The sequence below is a fragment of the Mobula birostris genome, chromosome 4, assembly GCF_030028105.1.
Source record: "Mobula birostris isolate sMobBir1 chromosome 4, sMobBir1.hap1, whole genome shotgun sequence".
Classification (NCBI taxonomy): Eukaryota; Metazoa; Chordata; class Chondrichthyes; order Myliobatiformes; family Myliobatidae; genus Mobula; species Mobula birostris.
This window is the reverse complement of record NC_092373.1, coordinates 156,435,986-156,459,187: the sequence shown is the minus strand read 5'-3', so window position 1 is coordinate 156,459,187 and position 23,202 is coordinate 156,435,986. Positions and strand designations below refer to the sequence as shown.

The following is a 23,202-nucleotide window of genomic DNA, read 5'->3' as shown; positions in this document are numbered from 1 at the left end:
GAGGAAACCATGCTGACTATGGCCTATTTTATCATGAGCTTCCAAATATCCTGAGACCTCATCCTTAAATATCGACTCCAACATCTTCCCACCAACTGAGGTCAGACTAACAGGCCTATAGTTTGTTTTCTTTGGCCTCTCTTCCTTCTTGAAGACTGCAGTGACATTTGCAATTTTTTAGTCATCCAAACCATTCCAGAATCTAGTGATTCTTGGAAGATCATTACTAATGCCTCCACAATCTCTTCAGCCACCTCTCTCAGAAACCTAGGGTATACACTGTCTTGTATACCCTAGGTTATAGGGTATAGGTAGACTTATCTACCTTCAGGCCTTTCAGTTTCCCAATAATGTTCTTTCTACTAATGGTAACTTCGCATATTTCATGACCCTTGAAACTTCCACCATAATGCTTGTGTCTTACACAGTGAAGGCTGATGCAAAACACTTATTCAGTTCATCTGCCATTTCCTTGTCCCCCATTACTACCTCTCCAGCATTGTATTCCAGTGATCCGATATCCACTCTCAGCTCTCTTTTACACTTCATGTTTCTGAAGACACTTTTGGTATCCTATTTAATATTATTGACTAGCTTACTTACGTATTCCATCTTTACCTTCTTAATGACTTTTTAGTTGCCTTCTGTTGGTTTTTAAAAGCTTCCCAATCCTCTAACTTCCCACTTTTTTTTTGCTCTATTTTAACCATATAACAATTACAGCATGGAAACAGGCCATCTTGGCCCTTCTAGTCCGTGCCGAACTCTTACTCTCACCTAGTCGCACTGACCTGTACTCAACCCTCAATTCCTTTCCTGTTCATATATCTATCCAATTTAATTTTAAACGACAACATTGAACCTGCTTCAACCACTTCTGCTGGAAGCCCGTTCCACATAGTTACCACTCTCTGAGTAAAGAAGTTCCCCCTCATGTTACCTCTAAACTTTTGCCCTTAAACTCTCAACTCATGTCCTCTTGACTCTCAACTCATGCCCTCTTGTTACTATTGTCCTATTATATGACCTCTCTTTGGCTTTTATGTTGGCTTTGACTTCCTTTGTTACCCATGGTGGTGTCATCTTGCCTTTAGAATACTTCCTCCAGTTTGGAATGTATATATCATATGCCTTTTGAATTGCTTCCAGAAATTCTAGCCATTGCTGCTCTGCCGTCACCCCCGCCAGTGTTCTTTTCCAATCTATTCTGGCAACTCCTCTCTCATGCCTCTGTAATTCTCTTTACCGTGCAATACTGATACATCTGACTTTAGCTCTGCTTCTCAAATTTCGAGGTTAATTTGATCATATTATAATCACTTTCCCCTAAGGTTCTTTTACCTTAAACTCTCTAATCAATTCTGGTTCATTGCACAACACCCGATGCAGAATAGGTGATGCCTTAGTGGGCTCAACCACGAGTTGCTCTAAAAAGCCATCTCATAGGCATTCTAGAAATCCCACCCCCCTCCCCCCAGAATCCAGCACCAACCTGATTTTCCCAATCTACCTGCATATTGAAATCCCCCATGACTATTGTAGCAATGTCCTTTTGGCATGCATTTTCTATCTCCCATTGTAATTTGTAGACAACATCCTTACTACTGTTTATAGACCACATCCTTACTACTGTTTACTGTATACAAGTCCCGTCAGGGTCCTTTTAACCTTGAAGTTCCTTAGCTCTATGCAGAATGATCCAACACTTTCCAGCCCTATGTCACGCCTTTCTAATGATTTGATTTCAATTTTTACCAACAGAGGAATGTCACCCCTTTGCCTTACCGCCTGGCCTTTCAATACAATGTGTATCCTTGGATATTAAGCTCCCTGCTATAATCTTCTTTCAGCCATGATTCAGTGATGCCTACAACATCATGCATGCCAATCTGCAACTGTGTTACAAGTTCATCTACCTTATTTCATATAAATGTAATACCTTCAAACCTGTATTCACCCTTTTCAATTTTGTCCACCTTTTAAGTTGCTACTCATCCTACTGACTGCAATTTTGCCCTTGCAACAGCCTCTCCTCACTACACATTGCCTCTGTTTGTAAACCAGCTACCTCGTCTTTACCACTATCATCCACCTTTCCTACAATACTTCTTGCATTGAAATATACGCAACTCAGAATCCTAGTCGCATCATGCTCAACCTTTTGGTTCCTAATTTTGTCTGAGGTTTTACCAACATCTTAAAGGAAGAGACAATGATAGTGACAACTGAGCGGAGTGAAGATATGGTTGATCTTCTAAATGTTGATAAACACAGATGTTCCAAAGAATCATAGAGTAAAACAGCACAGAAACAGTCCTTTTGATCCACTGTGGCATTGTCAACCTGTCAACACTAATCCCATTTTCTAGTATATGGTCCTTAGCTTTCCATGTCTTGATGATTCAAATACAAATCTAGACACTCCTCAAACACTGTGAGAGTCTCTTCTTTGGCATCTTCCTCAGGCGGTTATTAACTAATGATTTTTTTTAATACAACTGATGCAATTTCCTTTTTTTTAAGTAAACCTGAAGTGACTGACAACTTTAAAATAAAGTTATTGTCTTCTTAACATCAGTTAAAGGAAACTAATAGTATTGTTCTGGTCAACATATATTCCTCCATCAAAACCAATGGACACAGATGAACTGGCAATCTGTATCATTTGGAAAAGGAAAGGGTTGCGGATGTTTGAATGAAGCATAGAAGTAGAATGGATTATTGATCCAAATGGCTTGTTACTACATCTTTTGTCCCAGATAATCCTTTCCAATTTTTAATTGGAGACTTTGCTTTAAACAAATTAGTTGAAAGGTATTTCTGTATAATAACAGAGATCACAGTTAAGTCCCTGGATAAGACCTAGACAAAAGATATCTATATTAAAATAAACTCTTCTCTTGCTTCAATTTGGGGTAAAATTTTTAATACAGTATTTGCATTATTCCCTTCAAAACGCATTTCCAGAGCAGGCTGGTCCTTATCCCTGGCAGAGAGACCGTTTATGGCTTCCCACATTTAAATTTCACACTACCACAACTCTTGTTCCCAACTAACTTTGTCTCTCATCTGGTTGTCCTCTCTCAGTTCATTGCCATGCATGCCCATCCCTCCCCATTCATTATAACACCTTCGTATCTCTTTGTTCAGATCATGTTTCCAAAGAGCATGGAGCATGTCAGTTTCATGTCAGAGAGGAACAGAGGATGTTCCCGACACACTGCTTATGGTACACTTACCACGGGAATGCTGATAGCAAGATAGCCTATATAGGATATTGGGCATCCTATGGCTAGATCCTCCAAGCCTTATACTAATAAATTAATAAATCCTCTGGGTCCAGTACATGGACAAGGCAGGATATCCATGGAAGACGCATGTTCAGTAAAATTTTCTATAAGCAAATAAAGCTCCATATGCATGGGTAGAGCTCCAATATGGATGTTAATATTCATTTGTCATAAAGCATTGAAGTGTAGAAGCAGGGCCTTTGGTCTACCACACCCACGCTAACTTTTGTCTGATATCACTTTGTGTCCACTCAATCTTCCTTCTTACTTTGAAACTTAGTTATTCCATTTTTTTTCTATATTTAAGGGGATAGCCCATCCACCTGAAATGTTAATCTCTATATTTCTCTCTACTTACTTGCTGCATCATCTCTTGAATATTTCCCACATTCTACATTTAGTTTGGATATTAAGGAGCCTACAGTTGAGGGATGAGGGAGAAGCCAATTAACCTGAATGCCTCTGAGATGTCAGAAAGAATGGAGTAATGATTGAAAGTCAAAATAAATGCAAGTGTTCAAAATCTGAAGGGAAAGTAAAAAATAAAGAAAGTACTTAGCAGATCAGACAGCATCTGTGAAAAGAAAAATGGAATTAATGTTTCAGTTCAAAGACTCTATATCAAAACCTGCATCAGGAAGGAGGTACAAGAGTCTGAGGATGCACACTCAACATTTAAGGGATGACTTCTCTGAGTCAGAGTCAGTATCAGAATGGAGTTTAATGTCGCTGGCATATATCATTCCCCTTTGCCGTCAAATTTGTGAATGGTCCATCACTACCTTCATTATTTTACTCTCCTTTTGCACTATTTACATAATTTTATTTATTACTTATTGCAAATTAGTGATTTTTATGTATTGAACTGCACTGCTTCCATAAAACAACAAACTTCACCACATATGTCGGTGACATATAACCTGATTCCGATTCTGATTCAGAGACAAAGGAATTGAGAAAATGAATGAAATGCACTGTTGGGTAGGAGAAGCACAGATATGACAACTGCAGAGATCTGAAACATAACACTGCTTTTCTTTCCACAGATACTGTCTCATCTGCTGTGTGTTTCCTGCACTTTCAATTTTTATTACCACCTTCTGGCATCTGCATCTTTTGGTTTTCATTTACTTGCTATAAATGTGCGTAACTAATCTATCCCATGAGATGGAGACAGAGAAATCCTAAAAAAGGAAAGAATTAGAGATAAACTCTCTGTAAGTGAGAGGAAGGTGGAAAATAGGAGTAAAATGGTGACAATTTTGAGCTCTGCATGAGTTGAGGAAGATTTGGCAATGTATGAGAAACAGTGTTGAGGGAGGGAGTTTGAATAGAATTAAAATAAACACGATTCCACAGTAGAATGCAATGAGTTATACACCAGCATTTGCAGGGTCTTACTGCCCAATTTGGATCTTAAAGTGAATTCAGGCCTGGGATTTTGGCTTGGTTTTCATTCAAGGTACAATGTCCAGTACAGTGCAACAATACTTTTGATAGCTTGATGAAATTAATATCGCACATTAACATCAAATGATACATTTACTTTTCAGAGTGAAATTAGCTTTTAAAACTTGACTCTTCCCAGATATGTTTGAGCAACTTACATTAGCTTTTTTGCTTTTCCTTCTTCAGCTTTTCCTTCAGTATTCTCTTCTGTAAAGGTGTTTGTTGCCTCTTCATTCTTCTATGTTCATAATGTAAAGACAGAAGAATTAATTTACTGTAATTGTTTAATGAAACTGAAGAAGTTACCTTCTCATTTGTGATTCCTGCTGAAATTTCATGAAAGATCATCCTAAAAAATAACAGAACCTTTTAATAATAAAGTTTACTTCCAACTCAATACAAAGCTAGATGAGGATTGAACCAAGCTCACTGCTCCAGAAGCGAGGGTTATTATCAGAATTATTAGAATCAGGGTTATTATCACAGATATGATGTGAAATTTGTTGTTTTGCAGTAGCATTACAATGCAAACCCACAAACAGATAGTTTATTGATCCCAAAGGAAATTACAGTGTCACAGTAGCCTTAAAAGTGCACAGCTATACAAATATTAGAAAAGAAAGAAAAAAAGTTACCTTAAAAATAAGATGTATATCATTTACAAGTCAAAGATTACAAGGTCACTTGTAATAAAACAAAGTTACTATAAATTATAAAATAAATAAATAGAGCAAAAATAAAGCAATAGTGAGTTCATGGACTGTTTCTGAAGTTAATATAGGCCTTCAGGCTTCTGTATTTCACTGCTGTGCCATTGGCCAACATGTTACCTGTAATATTAGTGTTTGTAAATATCTGCAATGTAGCTGATTTCCACATCCTTTTTCCCTTGTAACTAGCTACCTTATTGTCTCTTATGCTGCCTCAATATCAAACCCATTGAACTCTTGGCAGAACTTATGGGCAAACAATGGCAAGGACATTTTTAGTGTTGGATCTGAGTTCAGGTGGAAACCTCTGCCCAAATTAACCCACGGCTAGAAGAATACTATCCCAAGTATTTATATTGTGGTACTTGCATTAGTTCCACTGATATTTTATGGATTAACTGGAAGCCTATGCAATAAATCATCATCATTATGTGCCATGTTATATGACGTAGGCAATTATGGTGTCAAGACCATGATTATTCCTTGCAAAGTTTTCAACAGAAGTGGTTTGCCATTGCCTTCTTCTGGGCAGTGTCTTTGCAAGACAGGTGACCCAGCCATCATCAATACTCTTCAGAATTTGTCTGCCTGGAGTCATTGATCGCATAACCAGGATATGATATGTATACCAGCTCCTCATACGACTATCCACTACCTGCTCTCATGGCTTCATGTAACCCTAATAGGGGACTAAGCAGTGCTACACCTTTCTCAAGGGTGACCTGCAGGCTAGCAATAGGAAGAAGGGCCTTACCCCTTCTTTGGTAGAGATGCATCTCCCCCCTACCCAAATAAAAGCTAACTGAAATTGAACCATTTAATTTGTAAATACCTTTATTCATATGAACATAAGAAATGCAGAAGTAGTAAATCTTAATGTCCTTGGAATCCTCTCCACTATTTAATAAAATTACAGTCAATCTGATTTTGCTTTCAACTCCAGTTTCTTACCTGGTCCTTCTTCCTTCAGGATCTGAAAGTCCATCTCCCTCAGCCTTGAGGCACAAGCGGAACGGCAGATGTTGGAAATCTGGAGCAACACACAGATAATTCTGGAGGAACTCAGCAGGTCAAGCAGCATCTATGGAGGGAACTAGGTCGTCAACCAGATGTAGAGTCTTGGCCTGAAACGTTGACTGTCTGTTTCCCTCCACAGATCCTGACTGACCTGCGGAGATCCTCCAGCATTTTGTGTGTGTTGTTCCTTCAGCTTCAAATATACTTAATGATTCAGCATTCACCTCTGGATAGAGATTTCTAAAGGCTCTCTGTGCCCTGAGGGAAGAAATTCTTTCTCATCTTTGTCTTAAATAGGTGACCCTTATAGGGAGATTCTGATCCCTAATTGCAGATTCCCCACCAGATGAAATTATGTCTCAGCATTTCCTCTATTAAGTCCTCTCATGGCCTTGGATGTTTCAATAAGATCATTTATTTCCTTTTATTCACATTTGAAGAAAACGTGAGAGAACCAACAATTGAGAATATTATTTTGTCATAATATTATTTAATAAATGAAAATCATACTTGCACAGTGCATAGATAACTCCATATCATTCGTAAGTTACATTCAAAGTTACACGTAAAGGGATGGGATAACTAAGCACAATCTTCAATAATGGGGAGGTCGACATAATATTCTTCCTTTCTGTATATTAAAACTGAAGAGGATATTGTCCAATCCATAATGATATAGGACAGAGTACATCATGGATTTTTAATGGGTGAGAGTCTGGACTTCTAACAAAAATGAATAATTCAGCAAAGGAGTCACATCAAACCAGTCAGTTAGTAGTGCCAGCCAAATTTAGCTTTGGATCTGATTTGAATGCAGCAAGGTAGTTGCAGGCACCCTAAAGCAGCTAAAAGCAAACTGCTGGAGGAGCTCAGTGGGTCAGGCAGCATCTGTGGAGGGAAATGGACAAGCCGATATTTTGGAAATCTGGAGCAACATACAGATAATTCTGGAGGAACTCAGCAGGTCAAGCAGCATCTATGGAGGGAACTAGGTAGTCAACCAGATGCAGAGTTTTGGCCTGAAATGTTGACTGTTTATTTCCCTCCACAGATTCTGACTGACCTGTTGAGATCCTCCAGCATTTTGTCTGTGTTGTTTCCTCAGCTTCGAATATACTTAATTACTCAGCACTCACCTCTGGATAGAGATTTCTAAAGGCTCTCTGTGCCCTGAGGGAAGAAATTCTTCCTCATCTTTGTCTTAAAGGGACAGGAAGTCAGGCCTGGGATGACAATGATATGGATCAGTGGGAAATTCCTGTATATACTTGGACAGGATGCAACTCAGCAGCCACTTTATTAGTTACCTCATGTACTTGATAAAGTGGCCACTCAGTGTATATTTGTGGTCTCCTGCTGCTGTAACCCAACCACTTCAAGGTTCGATATGTTGTGCATTCAGAGATGCTTTTCCGTACACCACCATTGTAGCTTATGTTTATTTGAGTATTTGTCACCTTCCTGTCTTCTTGAAACAATCTGGCCATTCTCCTCTGGCCTCTTTCATTAACAAGGTGTTTTCACCCACAGAACTGCCACTCACTAGATGTTTTGTTTTGCACCATTCTCTATAAACTCAAGAGAATGTTGTGCGTGAAAATCCTAGAACATCAGCAGTTTCTGAGATACTCAAACCACCTCATCTGGCACCAACAATCATTCCCCAGTCAAATTTCCTTAGATCATATTTCTTACCCATTCTGATGTTTGGTCTCAACAACTGAACCTCTTGACCATGTCTGTATGCTCTTATGCATTGAGTTGACTGATTAGATACAGTGGATTCCAATTAGTTGGGCCTTCAGTTAATCGGGGTACCAGCTTACTTGGGACAACTCTTAAGGAACAAAAACTATTTGAAAAAAATAGCTGGGATTCCCTTTGTTTATTTGGGACACTATTTCACTTACCTGGGCACGAGATTTTTGCTAAACAGTTTCTAACGAGCGCCAGCTATGTGCACATGTGGCAGTTAGATCAAACAGTACTTAGAGCAAACCATTTTTAAATAGCGTCAGTTGCGTATGCCTGTGTTATGTTACCTACTTGGGCTGATGGATGACAATTCAAAAAGCAGTGATTTATGATCATTTTGCTTTTTATTTTGAAATTTAAAAATTTCAGACTCCTGCCATGACACTACAAAAAGATCTGACACTAGCTGAAAAAATTAAAAGCCTAACACCACTCATTGTCAGCTGGCAGACATAATGGGAGCGCTCAAATCTACAATTGCACAGTCAATACATCTACAAGATAAACTGTGAAAAGAAAGGGCATTACATGAGGGACAACAGGGATCATTGCAAAAAATGAAAGCATGAAGGTAAGGATCCAGATGTTGAAGAGGTTTTCCATTCTAACTGGACAAGATGTGTGTGTTAGTAACCAATTGAAAAAAAAAACAAGTCAGAGCGGCCAGATAAGAAGCTGGTCATGAAGATTTTAAAGCAGATGGTTGGTTGTCTGGATGGAAGTGTTGGCACCACATTAAATTCAAGAAAGCACATGGAAAGAGAGATAGTGCTAGTGCAGAAGCATGGGAATCTACAAAACTCCCCACTTGTTTCAAAAGTTTTGTGCAGCTGATATCTACAATGTTGATGATTCAGGCCTTTTTTAAAATTGTGCCACACCAAACAGTGCCCTTGGCTATAAACACACACTATCAGGTTCAAAGAAAGCAATGGATCAATTACCTGCACAAGGTGTCTGCGCTGATTTTGTTCATTTACTGTCAATCAAAAACATGGCAGCATACACTGAATGAATTCCTCCCTCAATAAACTTAGGAACTAATATACATTCTTATAGTACTGCAGTAGTATTCCTAGTGGTTTATTTTTCTCTGTATTTTAGATTAGATTATGAGGACACGCAGTCCTCTTTTATTGTCATTTAGTAATGCATGCATTAAGAATTGATACAATATTCCTCCAGTGTGATATCACAGAAACACAGGACAGACCAAGACTGAAAAACTAACAAAACCACATAACTATAACATATAGTTACAACAGTGCAACAATACCATAACTTGATGAAGAACAGGCCATGGTACAGTAAAAAAAGTTCAAAGTCTCTGGAAAGTCCCACCTCATGCAGATGGGAGAAGGAAGAAAACTCTCCCTACCATGCCCAACCACAGTCCGACTCAGAGTCATCCGAAAACTTTGAGCTCTGATCAGCCCTCCGACACTGAGTACCAAGCACCATCTCTGCCGAACTCTTCGACCTCAGCCTCGGTCGCCAGCAGCAGGCAAAGCCAAAGATTTTGGGGCCTTCCCTCTGAAGATTCTCGATCACACAGTAGCAGCGGCAGCGAACCGGGCATTTCAGAAATTTCTCCAGATGTTCCTCTGCTTCTCACGTCTGTCTCCATCAAATCAGAATTGTGCACGGCATCCTACTTACAGATATGATATCATTTCACCGGAGAGCTGCGTGCGCTGCGTCGCGCTTCCATCTTCTCCTCCCATCTCAGATACATAATTTGTTACTCAGTTAAGTAGTGGTATGTCTTCTTTTGTACTACATAACTCCGTCAATGAACTTCAGCTAATTGGGGCGGGTGCTTCACTGGGCCAAAATGTACAAAAATGGTTCTGATATGACTCTTAACTGTAATCCACCATACATGTATTAATGAGCAGGTATACCTAGTAATGTGGCCACTGAGTATATATGGAAAGTGATTAAATGTAAGTGAGTACAAACAAGAGGAAATCTGCAGATGCTGGAAATCCAAGCCACACACACAAAATGCAGGAGGAACTCAGCAGGCCAGGCTATGGAAAAAAGTACACTTGATGTTTCAGGTCGAAACCCTTCAGCAGGACTGGCGAAAAAAAGCTGAGGAGTAGATTTTAAAGGTGGGGGGAGGGGAGAGAGAAACACAAAGTGGTTGATGAAACCTGAATGGGGTGGGGGGAAGTAAAGAGCTGGGAAGATGATTGGTGAAAGAGATACAGCGCAGGAGAAGGGTGAGTCTGATAGAAGAGGACAGAAGGGCATGGAAGAACATAGAATAGTACAGCACAGTACAGGCCCTTCTGCCCACAATGTTGTGCCGACCCTCTAACCCTGCCTCCCGCATAAGCCCCCAACTTAAATTCCTCCATATACCTGTCTAGCAGTCTCTTAAACTTCACTAGTGTATCTGCCTCCAGAAAAGGGGAGAGGCGGAGCACCAGAGGGAGGCAATGGGGGAGGGCAAGGACATAAGGTGGCAGAGGGAAAAGGGATTGGGAAGTGGTGAAGGAAGGTGGGGTGGGGGCGTTACTGGAAGTTTGAGAAATCGATGTCCATGCCATCAGGTTGGAGGCTACCCAGATGGAATATAATGTGTTGTTCCTCCAGCCTATGTGTGAACTCATCACGACATGGATATCAGAATGGGAATGGGGAGTGGAATTAAAATAGGTGGCAACTGGGAGATCCCGCTTGTTCTGGCGGACGGAGCATAGGTGCTCAGCAAGGCGGTCTCCCAATCTACATCGTGTCTCACTGATATACAGGAGGCCACACCAGGAGTATCAGACACAGTAAATGACCCCAACAAACTCACAGGAGTGTCGCTTCACCTGGAAGGACTGTTTGGGGCCCTGTATGGTATTGAGGGAGGAGGTGTTGGAGTAGGTGTAGCACTTGTTCCACTTGCAAGGATAAGTGCCAGGAGGGAGATCAGTGGGGAGGGAAGAACAGACAAGAGAGTCACATAGGGAGAGATCCCTGCAGGAAGCAGAAAGTGGGGTGGAGGGAAAGATGTGCATGGTGGTGGGATCCCATTGGAGATGGCAGGAGTTCCGGAGAATTATGTGATGGATGCAGGATCTGGTGGGGTGGTAGGTGAGGATAAGAGGAACCCTATCCCTGGTACGGTGGTGGGAGGATGGGGTGAGAGTAGACAAGCGTGAAATGGAAGTGATGCAGTTGTAAGCAGCGTTGATGGTGGAGGAAGGGAAGCCCCTTTCTTTGAAAAAGGAGGACATCTCCTTTGTTCTGGATTGAAAAGCCTCATCTTGAGAGCAGATGCAGTGGAGACAGAGGAATTGAGAGAAAGGGATGGCGTTTTTACAAGTAACAGGGTTGAAAGAGGTACAGTCCAGATAGCTGTGAGAGTCCATGGGTTTGTAATAGACATAAGGAAGTGTAAGCTTTTAGGGAGAATTATCACCCTCTAAAACTAAAATTCTTGATTTCAATAATCCTTTGAAAAGAAGCTAAGGGAGAAGGTCATTAACAGTAAGTTGAAGGGAGTTAAACACATCGAGCTTTTCGTTTGATTTCTGACCTCCCAAAGTTTCTTTTTGACTGCTTTGGTTAATCAGAGAAAATTACCCCAGAATTTACCCTGAGTAAATTGTAGGTTGTTGGAATACATATCCGGGCTGTTGCTGTTAGTAATGCTAAGAATACTAAGATTAAAAGGAATCAAGTGCAAATATATGGGGGTATGAGCAATAAGAGGTTAAGAAATGTCTGACAAACATTTGTTTGAGTACTACAGTTCCTTTCACGTGTCTTTGGTGTGTGTCTGCCACCCCACCCTATTTTACTGTCTACAGACTTCAATGCATTTGGCTGAGCTGTAAAATCAAAGGTGCAATCAATTTCATCAGTGTTGCGAGCTCCAAATTTTTAAAATTAACCTCGTTTCCTCCACTGGAGTAAGCCAGAACAAACAGCCTTAAATACTAGGAAATCTCTTTGTGTGTAAAGAGATAACCTTAGATGCTGGGTAAATTATAATGTTTAATTGGAGGTCAATAGATTTTCATTAGATGAGGATAACAAGGGATCGGAGGTCAAAAATGGAATTGATATTCAGATCAGCTCAAACTATTCTGATTGGTTAAACAGACTTGAGGGTATAATTCACCCAATGTGGTTACCATAGTCCTATTTTCATTCTCTCTCCCACATTCACTAAAGCAAAGAATATATCCATTATTTATGCAGGGTTTACAATGCCTTTAACTATGCAACTGTTTACTTCCTGCTAAAATACTATCACTGGTAAAATCTAACAAGAACTATCAGTGACCATAAACTAAGAATCAATTGAAATAACATTTATTTTAGACATATATATATGTTTTGGAAAGTCCAGTAATTGAGAGAATCATGCTGTGATTTCACTGTAATTTATTTCCACAGGTTTCTACCCCTCTCCCACATATTTTCAGAGATATGGTTTCCCAGACATGCTCCAGCATATGACCAAAAGATATAGGAGCAGAATTAAGTCGTTTAGCCAATCAATCTGCTCAGCCAGTAATATTAATATATTTGTTCCACTAATAGAGAGTGGTAAGGGACAGTGTGGGATGGTGGGTGAAGAAGGAGGTAATCCTGATCATATGGTAGTGGTTTTAATGAGCAGTGAGTAAATAAAAATTAATTTACAGATTCGGCATTTCATTAAAAACAACAGGAATAAAGGGTTAAGATGATGGACAATCCGCTATAAATGCTGAAGTGCAAATTGTAGTTTACCTGAATGGTCTCTAATAGTGCCAACTTGACACCTTCCTTTATTTCATGTTGTATATCCTGTTTTGTTAATGGCTTCTTCTTCCTTTAATTACATAAGTTATATTTTTATTAATCATCATGAGTTTTAACAAACAGACAAAAACTTTTAGTTAAAAATCATATTACAACCCTTGAAATTTAAAATTGCAACCTGCCTTCTGTGGTTCAGTTCATCTTAAATGCTGCATGAGTGTCGTTTCCTTATTGGAGTGACAGTAATTAAGAGTGACAGTATTAGCAACCTGTGGTGATTCAACCAATAAATTCATTTCTCTAAGCTATTTGGTATGAGAAAGGATCTCAGATTATGATATGAAATCATACAACTGCTTTATTTTTTAGGACTGTGATCATAACTAGACCTATTTTGAAGAATCTGCATGTAATGAAACAGGAGAAACAATCCAGGGTAACCAATTCAATTAAAGAAAACATTCTGTTTGATGCTTTCTGTATACTCTACACAGAAGTAGAATTTTTTTTTCACTAAACTCCCCGATGTTTTCCAATAATCTTCCTCTGTTAACTATGAACTTGTGTTCAATGTATTTGATTTTCACTTAGCTTTTGGATTTTGTGATGCCGCAAGAATCCTGAATTAAGTTTAGACCTATATGATGTAAAATTTGTTGTTTTCCAGCAGCAATGTAGTGCAAAGACATAAAACTATACAAGTTACAGAAATAAATTAATAGTGTACTAGCGAGTGGTCCATTGACACAGAGACAAAGCTTCAGTTTCTCTTGGTGCTCTACTTTTGTTCTACATCCCAAAGATATGCTGGTCATTGGATTAGCTATCTCATAAAAGTTACCCTGACTATCAGAGGGCATGCATTTAAGGTATGTGAGGTGCAGGTTTTTGTTTTACACAGAGAATGGTGGGTACCTGGAATGCAATGCCTGGGGTGGTAGTAGAGACAGATATATTTGAGACTTTTAACAAGCAGTTAGATAGGCACATGAATGTGAGGAAAGTAGAAGGATATGGGCATGGTGTAAACAGAAGAGATTAGTTTAATTGGATACTTGATTACTAATTTAATTGGATTGGCACAGCATTGCAGGCCAAAGGGCATTTTCCTGTGCTGAAGTACTCTAAGCTCTATGTGGGTGGCTGGTGAGAGAATCAGAGAGATATTAATAAGTTACATAAAAATCAGTTGAGGAATTAAGATGATAGGATTGCTCTGGGAGCTGGCATAGACTTAGAAGTCTCAGTATCCTTCTTGAATGTTATTTGGAATATGAGACTAAATATAGAAACACACGCAAAATGCTGGTGGAACTCAGCAGGACAGGCAGCATCTATGGAAATGCATAAGCAGCCGACTTTCCATAAGACCATAGGAGAAGAATTCGGCCATTCAGCCCATCGAATCTTCTCTGCCATTCCATCATGGTTAATCCCAGACCCACTCAACCCCATACACCTGCTTTTGATGCCCTGACCAATCAGGACACTATCAAATTCCACTTTAAATACATCCACAGACTTGGCCTCAACTGCAGTCGGTGGCAGAGTATTCCACAGATTCACTACTCTCTGGCTAAAAAAAATTCCTACTTACCTCTGTTCTAATAAGTCACCTCTCAATTCTGAGGCTGTGTCCTCTAGTTCTGGATACCCCCACCATAGGAAACATCCTCCCCACCTCCACCTTATCTAGTCCTTTCAACATTGGGTAGGTTTCAATGAGATCCCCCAAACTACTTCTAAATTCCAGTGAGTACAGTCCCAAAGCTGCCGAACACTCCCCATATGTTAACCCCTTCATTCTTGGAATTATCCTTGAGAACCTTCTCCAGACTCACCAACGACAACACATCCTTTCTGAGATACAGGGCCCAACACTATTGACAATACTCCAAGTGCAACCTGACCAGCATCTTTTAAAGCCTCAGCATTATCTCCTTGCTTTTATATTCTATTCTCCTTGAAATAAATGCCAATATTCAATTTGCCTTCTTTACCACAGACTCAACCTGTAAATTAATCTTCTGGGAATCTTGCACGAAGACATCCAACAAATTCCCTCTCTTGCGATCTGACACCAACCTGATTTTCCTAATTCCCTTCATATTGAAGTCCCCATTACAACTGCGTCATTACCCTTGTTACTTGCCTTTTCCAATCCTTTGCAATCTCAACCTCACATCTTGGCTACTATTTGGAGGGTTATATATGATTCCCAGAATAGTTTTTTTTTATCCTTACAGTTTCTTAACTCCACCCACAAAAATCCAACATTCCCTGACCATATATCACTTCTTTTGAAAAACATAATTCCATCTCTTACCAAAAGAGCCATACCACTGCCTTTGCCTTCCTGCCTGTCCTTTTGATACAAAATATCAGGCCAAGACCATTCAACAGGACTGGAAAGGAAGTGAGGAAGCTACCAGAATAAGAAGGAGAGGGAGAGGGATTAAGTGAGAAGGTGGGAATTGATAAATGGAAAAGGCAAAGGGCAGGAGAAGAAGGAAACTCATTCGAGAGGACAGTGGATCATGGGAGAAAGGAAAGCAGGGCACCACGGGGAGGTGATAGGCAGGTGAGGAGAAGAGGTCAGAGGTCAGAGTGGGGAAATGAAGAAGAGGGAGCAGGGAGGGAAAATACATAACATAAGTTGGGGAATTCGAGGTTCATGCCATCAGGTTAGAGGCTACCTAGAGGGATATGAGAGTGACCGCATCATGCCATAAGAGAGGGCATGAGTTGGAAAGGGAATGCGGATGGAAATTGGTGCAACACAAACAAAATGCTGGCAGAACTGAGCAGGTCAGGCAGCATCTACAGAAAAGAGTGCAGTCAACGTTCCAGGCCGAAATCCTTTAGCAGGACTGGAGAAAAAAGCGAAGGAGTAGATTTAAAAAGTGGGGGTAGGGGAGAGAGAAACAGAAGATGATAGGTGAAATGTGGAGGGGGAAGGATGAAGTAAAGAGCTGGGAAGTTGATTGGTGAAAGAGACAGAAGGCAATGGAAGAAAGAAAAGTGGGGAGCAGCACCAGAGGGAGGCGATGGGGGAGGGCAAGGAGATAAGATGACAGCAGGAAAAGGGTTTGGGAAATGGTGAAGGAGGGGGTGTGGGCGCATTATCGGATGTTTGAGCAATTAATGCTCATGCCATCAGGTTGGAGGCTACCCAAATGAAATATAAGGCGTTGTTCCTCCAATCTAAGTGTGGCTTCATCACGACAGTGGAGGAAGCCATGGATGGACATATCGGAATGGGAATGGGAAGTGTATTTAAAATAGGTGGCCACTGGGAGATCCTGCTTTTTCTGGTGGTTGGAGCATACAGTAGTTGCTCGGTGAAGCAATCTCCCAATCTATGTTGGGTCTCACCAATATACAGGAGGCCATACTGGGAGCACTGGACACAGTATATGACCCCAACTTACTCACAGGTGAAGAGTCGTCTCACCTGGAAGGACTGTTCGGGGCCCTGGATGGTAGTGACGAGGAAGTGTAGGGGTAGGTGTAGAATTTGCTCTGCTTGCAAGGGTAAGTGCCAGAAGGGAGATCAATGGGGAGGGATGAATAGACAAGGAAGTTGCGTAGGGAGCAATCCCTGCATAAAGCTGAAAGTGGAGGGAAAAGTCCGTGGGTTGGTATTAGACATTGGCAGATAAGCTGTCTCCAGAGCTAGAGACTGTGAGATTGAGAAAGGGGAGGGAGGTGTCGGAAAGGGATCAGGTAAATTTGAGGGCAGGGTGGAAGTTGGAGGAAAAGTGAATGAAGTCGACAAGTTCAGCATGGGTGCAGGAAGCAGCACCACAGCAGCTGTTGGAGTAGTGCAGGAAAAGTGCATGACAGTCACCAGTGCAGGCTTGGAAAATTTCCTCTTGCTTGTGGGGGCAGAAATTGAAATGATTGGCCACTGGAAAATTCCACTTTTTGTGGAGGGAGCTGAACGTAGAAAATCTGTAACAATGGTCAATCAAAATATGATTATTCACAAGTTTCTAGATTCCCGATGATATTCTTACAATATAGGTGCTATTATTTCTGATAGCCTCCTCTGGTACTTCATGCTCATAATATGATTTGATCCTGTACCAGTGCACCACATTTGCTCTTCCTTTTGTGCAACCCTCTAATTCTCAATAATGTTGAATCTGGTGGAAGCAAAACAACACATTATATGCAGAGTTATTCAGAACTGGAAATCATTAAACAAGACACCGCATTTGTTATCATATTTATACCAAAGGGCCTTTGGAGCCAAAGGAAACTGATCGGTCATTGCTAAAAGAGTTCAATTTCACAAAGAATTTTCATGAAATTATAGAATCACACAATAGTAACAATACAAGATGTCATTTGGCCCTTCACATCTGTTAACAATCTTTTTTTCTGGCTGACACAAGAAGGATTTGACGACAGGCTAAATAATTGGAAATTTGTAAAAAAATGTTTTAACTAAAATAATAGAGATAAAATAAGGTCTTGAAGGCAGTGATTGTGTGCAGATGTCAAAATGTTTCAGTATATACAGAGAGAAATTTTACTTACACAGAGCGTGTTGGCTGCATGGAATGCACTGCTGGGGTAGTGGTAGAGGCACATGCAAGAAAGAAAGATGCCGCGAGGGTTAGATTGATCTTAAGAGTAGGGTAGAGGGTCAGCACAATATTGTGGGCTGAAGGGCTGCTGTTCTATGTTCTATGCCAGAATCAGAAATCAAATTCAGAACAGGCGTATGCTATGAAATTTGTTGTTATGTGGCAGCAGTAAAATGCAATACATAATAAAATATTATTATTGTAAATTACAGTAAGTACATATATAATTACCAAGTTAAACAAATAGTGCAAAAAGAGAAAAAAAAAAGTAGTGAGGCAGTGTTCATGGGTTCAATATCCATTCAGAAATCTGGTGGCAGAGGGAGAGAAACTATTCCTGAAATGTTGATTGTGTACCTTCAGGTACCTGTACCTCCTCCCTGATGGTAGCAATGAGAAAGGCCATGTCCTGGTTGAGGTGGTCCTTATTGATGGATGCTGCTTTTTTAAGGCGTCCTCCTAGAAAATGTCCTAGATGCTTGGGAGGCTGGTGCCCATGATGGAGTTGACTGAGTTTATAACTTTAATAATAATCCTAAATCAATTAGAATTCAAAAAGAGCGTTTCACGCTGTCAATCCATATTCAATTTTTTGTTTGGTAAAATCCTGGATAGCTGGAGTGAACTCCATGAATATTATAATGAATTCTATTAATTTCAAACACCAAGATACAAATCCATTAGGATTTGAATCTGCATCACTGTCTTACATGACTCGCCAGTAATTGCTTTGTGGATGAGAAACAATTGGCAGTTGTTTCAAATGCAGTCTTTTCAATATTTCATATTCATCAGCTACAGCATAAATTGTTCACTAAACCTAAATATCTTGTAGGAACTGAAATTTCTCCTGTTTAACTGAGAGTGCAGATCTCTCCCTGCTAATCCCCATTTGACTTTCTTTCACTCTGGTAAGACGAGACCAGGCAAATGCAAATGGAAGACTTATTTTTAAATCGAAACATTGCAAGTATTTTTTTGGCCCATTATTCACAAGGTTACAAATGAACAAAAAAGTCTTACTATCTAACTTCTCAAGCTTTGGGATTTTATCTTTCCTGAGCAATGCATAGCAGTAGCACATCTATCACACTGCTCCTTGTGATATAAAGCAGCTTTTTTTGAGTTTCTGTACTCTGAATAATGATAACTTGATTATTTCCTGACATGACGAGGGAGAATTTCATACTCAACTTTTCTTGATTTATTTGATATTAATGTCTTTCTCTCCTTTGGAATTCTTAAATGATGTTTGGCACAAACACTCACTTTGAATGTCATAACTGCTAACTGGATTGATCAATTCAAATTACTTTTTTTATAAATAGGCTTTGTTTATAACAAACACAAAACATCCTTAGCCACTGGTGAGGTGCTGGAGGATTGGAGGGCAGCTGATGTTATTCCATTGTTTGAGGAAGGCTCTAAGAATAAGCCAGACAATTATAGGCTGGTTAGCCTGACATCAGTAGTGGAAACAATCTTGAAAGGTGTTCTAAGGTACCAGATATGTAAGTATTTGGATAGACAGGGACTGATTCAGGATAGTCAAAATGGCTTTGTGCATTTTGTGCCATGTAAAACCAATCTTACAGAGTTTTTTGAGGAAGTTACCGGGAAATTTGATGAAGGCAAGGCAGTGGATGTTATCTACATGGGCTTTAGCAAGACCTTTGACAAGGTCCCACATGGGCATTTCGTCAAGATGGTTTAGTTGCTTAGCATTCAAGATGAGGCATTAAATTGGATTAGATATTGGCTTCACAGGAGGTGGTTGCTTCTCTGACTGAAGGCCTGTGACTAGAGGTATGCCGCAGGGATCGGTGCTGGGTCTTGCTGATTGTGATCTGGATGACAATGTGGAAAACTGGATCAGAAAATCTGCAGATGACACCAGGATTGGGGGTGCCGTGGACAGCAAGGAAGACTATCAAAGTTTGCAGCTGGATCTGGACCAGCTTGTAAAATGGGCTGAAAAATGGCAGAAGGAATTTAATGCAGTCAAATGTGAGGTGTTGCACATTGGGAGGGTAGGTCTTACATGGTAAGTGGTAGGGCACTGATGAGTGCAGTATAACAGAGGGATCTGGGAATATACATCTATAATTCCTTGAAAGTGACATTACAGGTAGATAGTGTCTTAAAGAAAACTTTTGGCACACTGGCCTTCATAAATCAAAGTACTGAGTACAGGAGCTGGGATTTTAGGCTGAAATTGTATAAGATACTGGTGAGGCCAAATTTGGAGCAGTTTGGTCACCTACCTACAGGAAAGATGTAAATAAGATTGGAAGAGTAGAGAGAAAGTTTATAAGGACATTGCTGAGACTTGCAGACCTGAGTTACAGGGAAAGGTTGAAAAGGTGAGGATTTTTTCCCCTTACAACATAGACGATTGAGAGGTTATTTGATACAGGTATACAAAATTATGAAGAGTATAGAAAGAGTAAATACAGCAGGCTTTCTCCACTGAGATTGGGTGAAACTACAACTTGAGGTCATGGGTTAAGGGTGAAAGGTCTAATGGAACATGAGTGAGAACTTCTTCACTCAGATAGTGCTGAGAGTGTGGAACAAGCTGCCAGCACAAGAGAAATTTGGATAGGCACATAGATAGGCAGGTCAATAGAACTAGGCAAATTATTGGTTCAGCACAAACTAAATGTGCCAAAGGGGCTGTTTCAGTGCTGTAGTGTTCTGTGACTCTCTGACTCCTGATTGTCATTTGAGATTCCACCAACAGCAGTGGTGTCATCAGTGAATTTATAGCTGGTGTTTGAGATGTGCTTAGCCATGCAGTCACGAGTTCCAAGAGAGTATAGAAGTGGGCTAAAACTGAAACAATGCTGGAAAACAGTTGTTCAGACTATATCTGAGATTGTAGGAGTAAAGGTGCCTCACCAAGCAAAAATGTGTGTACTAGGTATATGTCCAAAGAACTTTACTGTTAGTTCAAAACAGTCAATTTTAATTGACTTTGGACTCCTGCAGGCCAGAAGGATGATAGCTTTACCTTGGAGAAAAATGGATATACCTTCGATACATGTATGGGTGAATGTATGGCATTTTGTATTGTATTGGAGAGACTGAATTACAGAACCAGAGGTAGGGCAGGAGAATTTGAAATGTGTGGAAACCTTCACTGGAGTTTCTTGGACGTCAAGGTGTGCAGTCATTTTGAAATAGCTGTGTGTTGTTGAGAGCTGCTACAGTTCTTCTCCTGATGTGTTTTTATTTTATTTCTTTGTTAAATATGTGAAGTATGTGAAATGTTATATTTATTTCCTTTGATGATTGTGAAAAACATGAGGCCATGTTTCACTATTTAGGTTAATTATCATTATTGTTTATTTGTATATGTGAAATATATGTAAAATTCAATAAAAATATTGTTGAAAAAAGTATGCACTCTCAAAGTGGGCCTATGTTGATAGTCAGTGAGGAAGAGAAGTTATTACTGATCCACACTGACCGTGCTCTCCTGATGAGCAAGCCAAGGATCTAGTTGCAGATGTACAGAGGCCCTGGTGTTGAAACTGAGTTATTAGTACTGAGGGAATGATATTGTTGAATACGTGGTAGTCCCATAATGTTTTCCAGCTCCTGTAATGCATTCCTACTTCTGATATGTCAGAAGAGGATGAAGTTTCAACCTCTGAATGTTTTCCAAGCAATCGCACTATAAGTAAATGGTACCATAATTAGATATATAATATGAAGTGTTCCATCTGACCTCCTACATTGACCTTGTATATCTTAATGAAAATTGTTACCAAGCATTCTGCCATAGTATTCTGGCAAACATTATGAAAATAAAGTGTAATGAAACCTTGAAAATAAATGCTTAAAAATGAAAAGCAATTTTGAAACCGTTTTATGGTGGTTTGAAGGTGGTTCTCATTTGTGACCCACTACCCGATGGCCAGACATCTGCTTGCAAAGCTCTAGCTGCCAAAGAGTTGTTGAAGGTCGAAGTTGGCTGCCATTAGTCTAATGCTTGTGAAATGATCATTTACTGTAACCTTGAAATCTGTAACCTGGCCACCAAAAGCACTTTTTTTTTCTGATTGTGAATTTAATACTGTTCTTTATGTGTATTTTATTCTTATTTTCCATATCTAGCTTAAGTCATTCAATGAAAACAATGGTATATTAAATATGGTTTGACACATTTTTGTTCTGTGTCTGCTACTATATGAGGAAAGGGAACAGAGAGACTAAGGAAATTAGAAGGCCTGTGAAACCCACTCACAGGCCCCAACATTCCCAACTTTTATACATAAAGATGTTTCCATCAATGGACCAGAAACCATGACAATCAAATTGTACACAACAGATTCTTTATAGACTATATCAGGAGTACATTTTCATCATCAATTAAAATGTTATACATCAGTATATTAAACAAATGCATCTTGGAAGCAGTTCGATGACGACTTGAATTGTGTTTGGAAGCAAGACCTGTCTACAGAAAGATCGACTCCCTCACAGCCATTGTGTTCAACTTTGCTAAAGAGCGATTCAGCCCAGTGGAGAAGAAAGGGGATCTTAAACCATCACGGCATCCAAACAGGAGGGAAAGGGAGATTCACCTCCTGAGAACTGAGATAGAGACCCTGAACAAACAATTTAAAAACAGCTCACCTGATGAAAAAAGAGGGTGTCAAAGAACTAACCAGCAAACTGTGGGAACAGCTGTGCGAGCTCAGGAGGGTAGAGCAGCTGTGAAAGCAAAGAGACAAAAGTGCAGTCTGTTAAAAACCAATTCAGGTTCACCAGGGCTCTCAGCCAGCACAAATCGGGCACCTTAACCAGCTCAAAGTAGGAGGTGGAAGAATTTCTGCAGTAATCACACAGTAATCCCATAGGAATCAGGGACGAGAATTCAATCCGAAAGTCCTCCAAACAAGAATCCCAGCAACTGAGCTGAACATGGCAGAGCCCACGTGGCAGGAAGTCCAGGATATCATCAAGAGGGCAAAGCCATCTGCCACCCTAGGACCAAGTGGTATACCCTACAGTGTATATAAAAAATGCCGAAAAATCCTCGGGAGGTTGTGGAAGATAAAGAGGAAGATTTGGACCAAAGGCTCTATCACACCAAGCTGGAAACTGGCTGAAGGAGGCTTTGTTCCCAAGGAAGATGATTCCTCTACAATCCTCCAGTTCAGGACAATCTCCCTCCTCAGCGTGGAGTACAAGATATTCTTCTCAGTCCTTGCAAAAAGGCTGACCTTTACTTAATAGAGAGCCACTATATCAACACATCCACCCAGAAAGGTGGCATCCCGATTTTTCTGTGTGCCTTGAACACACCTCAGTAATCAGCCATTCGATCCGAGCAGCCGGGTAGAAGAAAGGCAGCTGAACAGTGGTCTGGTTAGACCTAGCCCACACCTAGGGATCAATTCCACACAATCTCATCCAGGTTGGCCTGGACCACTACCAATAACGCAAGGCCTGATCACCAGTTTGTAGGAGGATTCAAGCTACGCTTCATTTCGGTTTACTTTACAGCCAAGTGGCAAGACCTCCAAAGAGGGATCCCAACTGGCTGTAGCATCTCCCCATAGATATGAACCTCCTCGAATCAGCAGCAGCGCAGACGTAACCCGAGGCCCAGTGTTGGAG

The 23,202-nt window shown here is 40.3% G+C and overlaps 1 protein-coding gene across 1 annotated transcript in view; it reads right to left on the bottom strand.

Moving 5' to 3' along the window:
• The window catches only part of LOC140196052 (uncharacterized), a 61,828-nt gene that overhangs the window by 7,376 nt on the left and 31,250 nt on the right, over window positions 1-23,202 (bottom strand). Inside the window, exons 7-8 of the mRNA XM_072254759.1 lie at window positions 12,965-13,046; window positions 4,898-4,977 (exon numbers count right to left, since the gene is read on the bottom strand). Of these exons, the coding sequence (XP_072110860.1) occupies window positions 4,898-4,977; window positions 12,965-13,046 (162 nt within the window). The remainder of the gene's footprint in view (window positions 1-4,897; window positions 4,978-12,964; window positions 13,047-23,202) is intronic.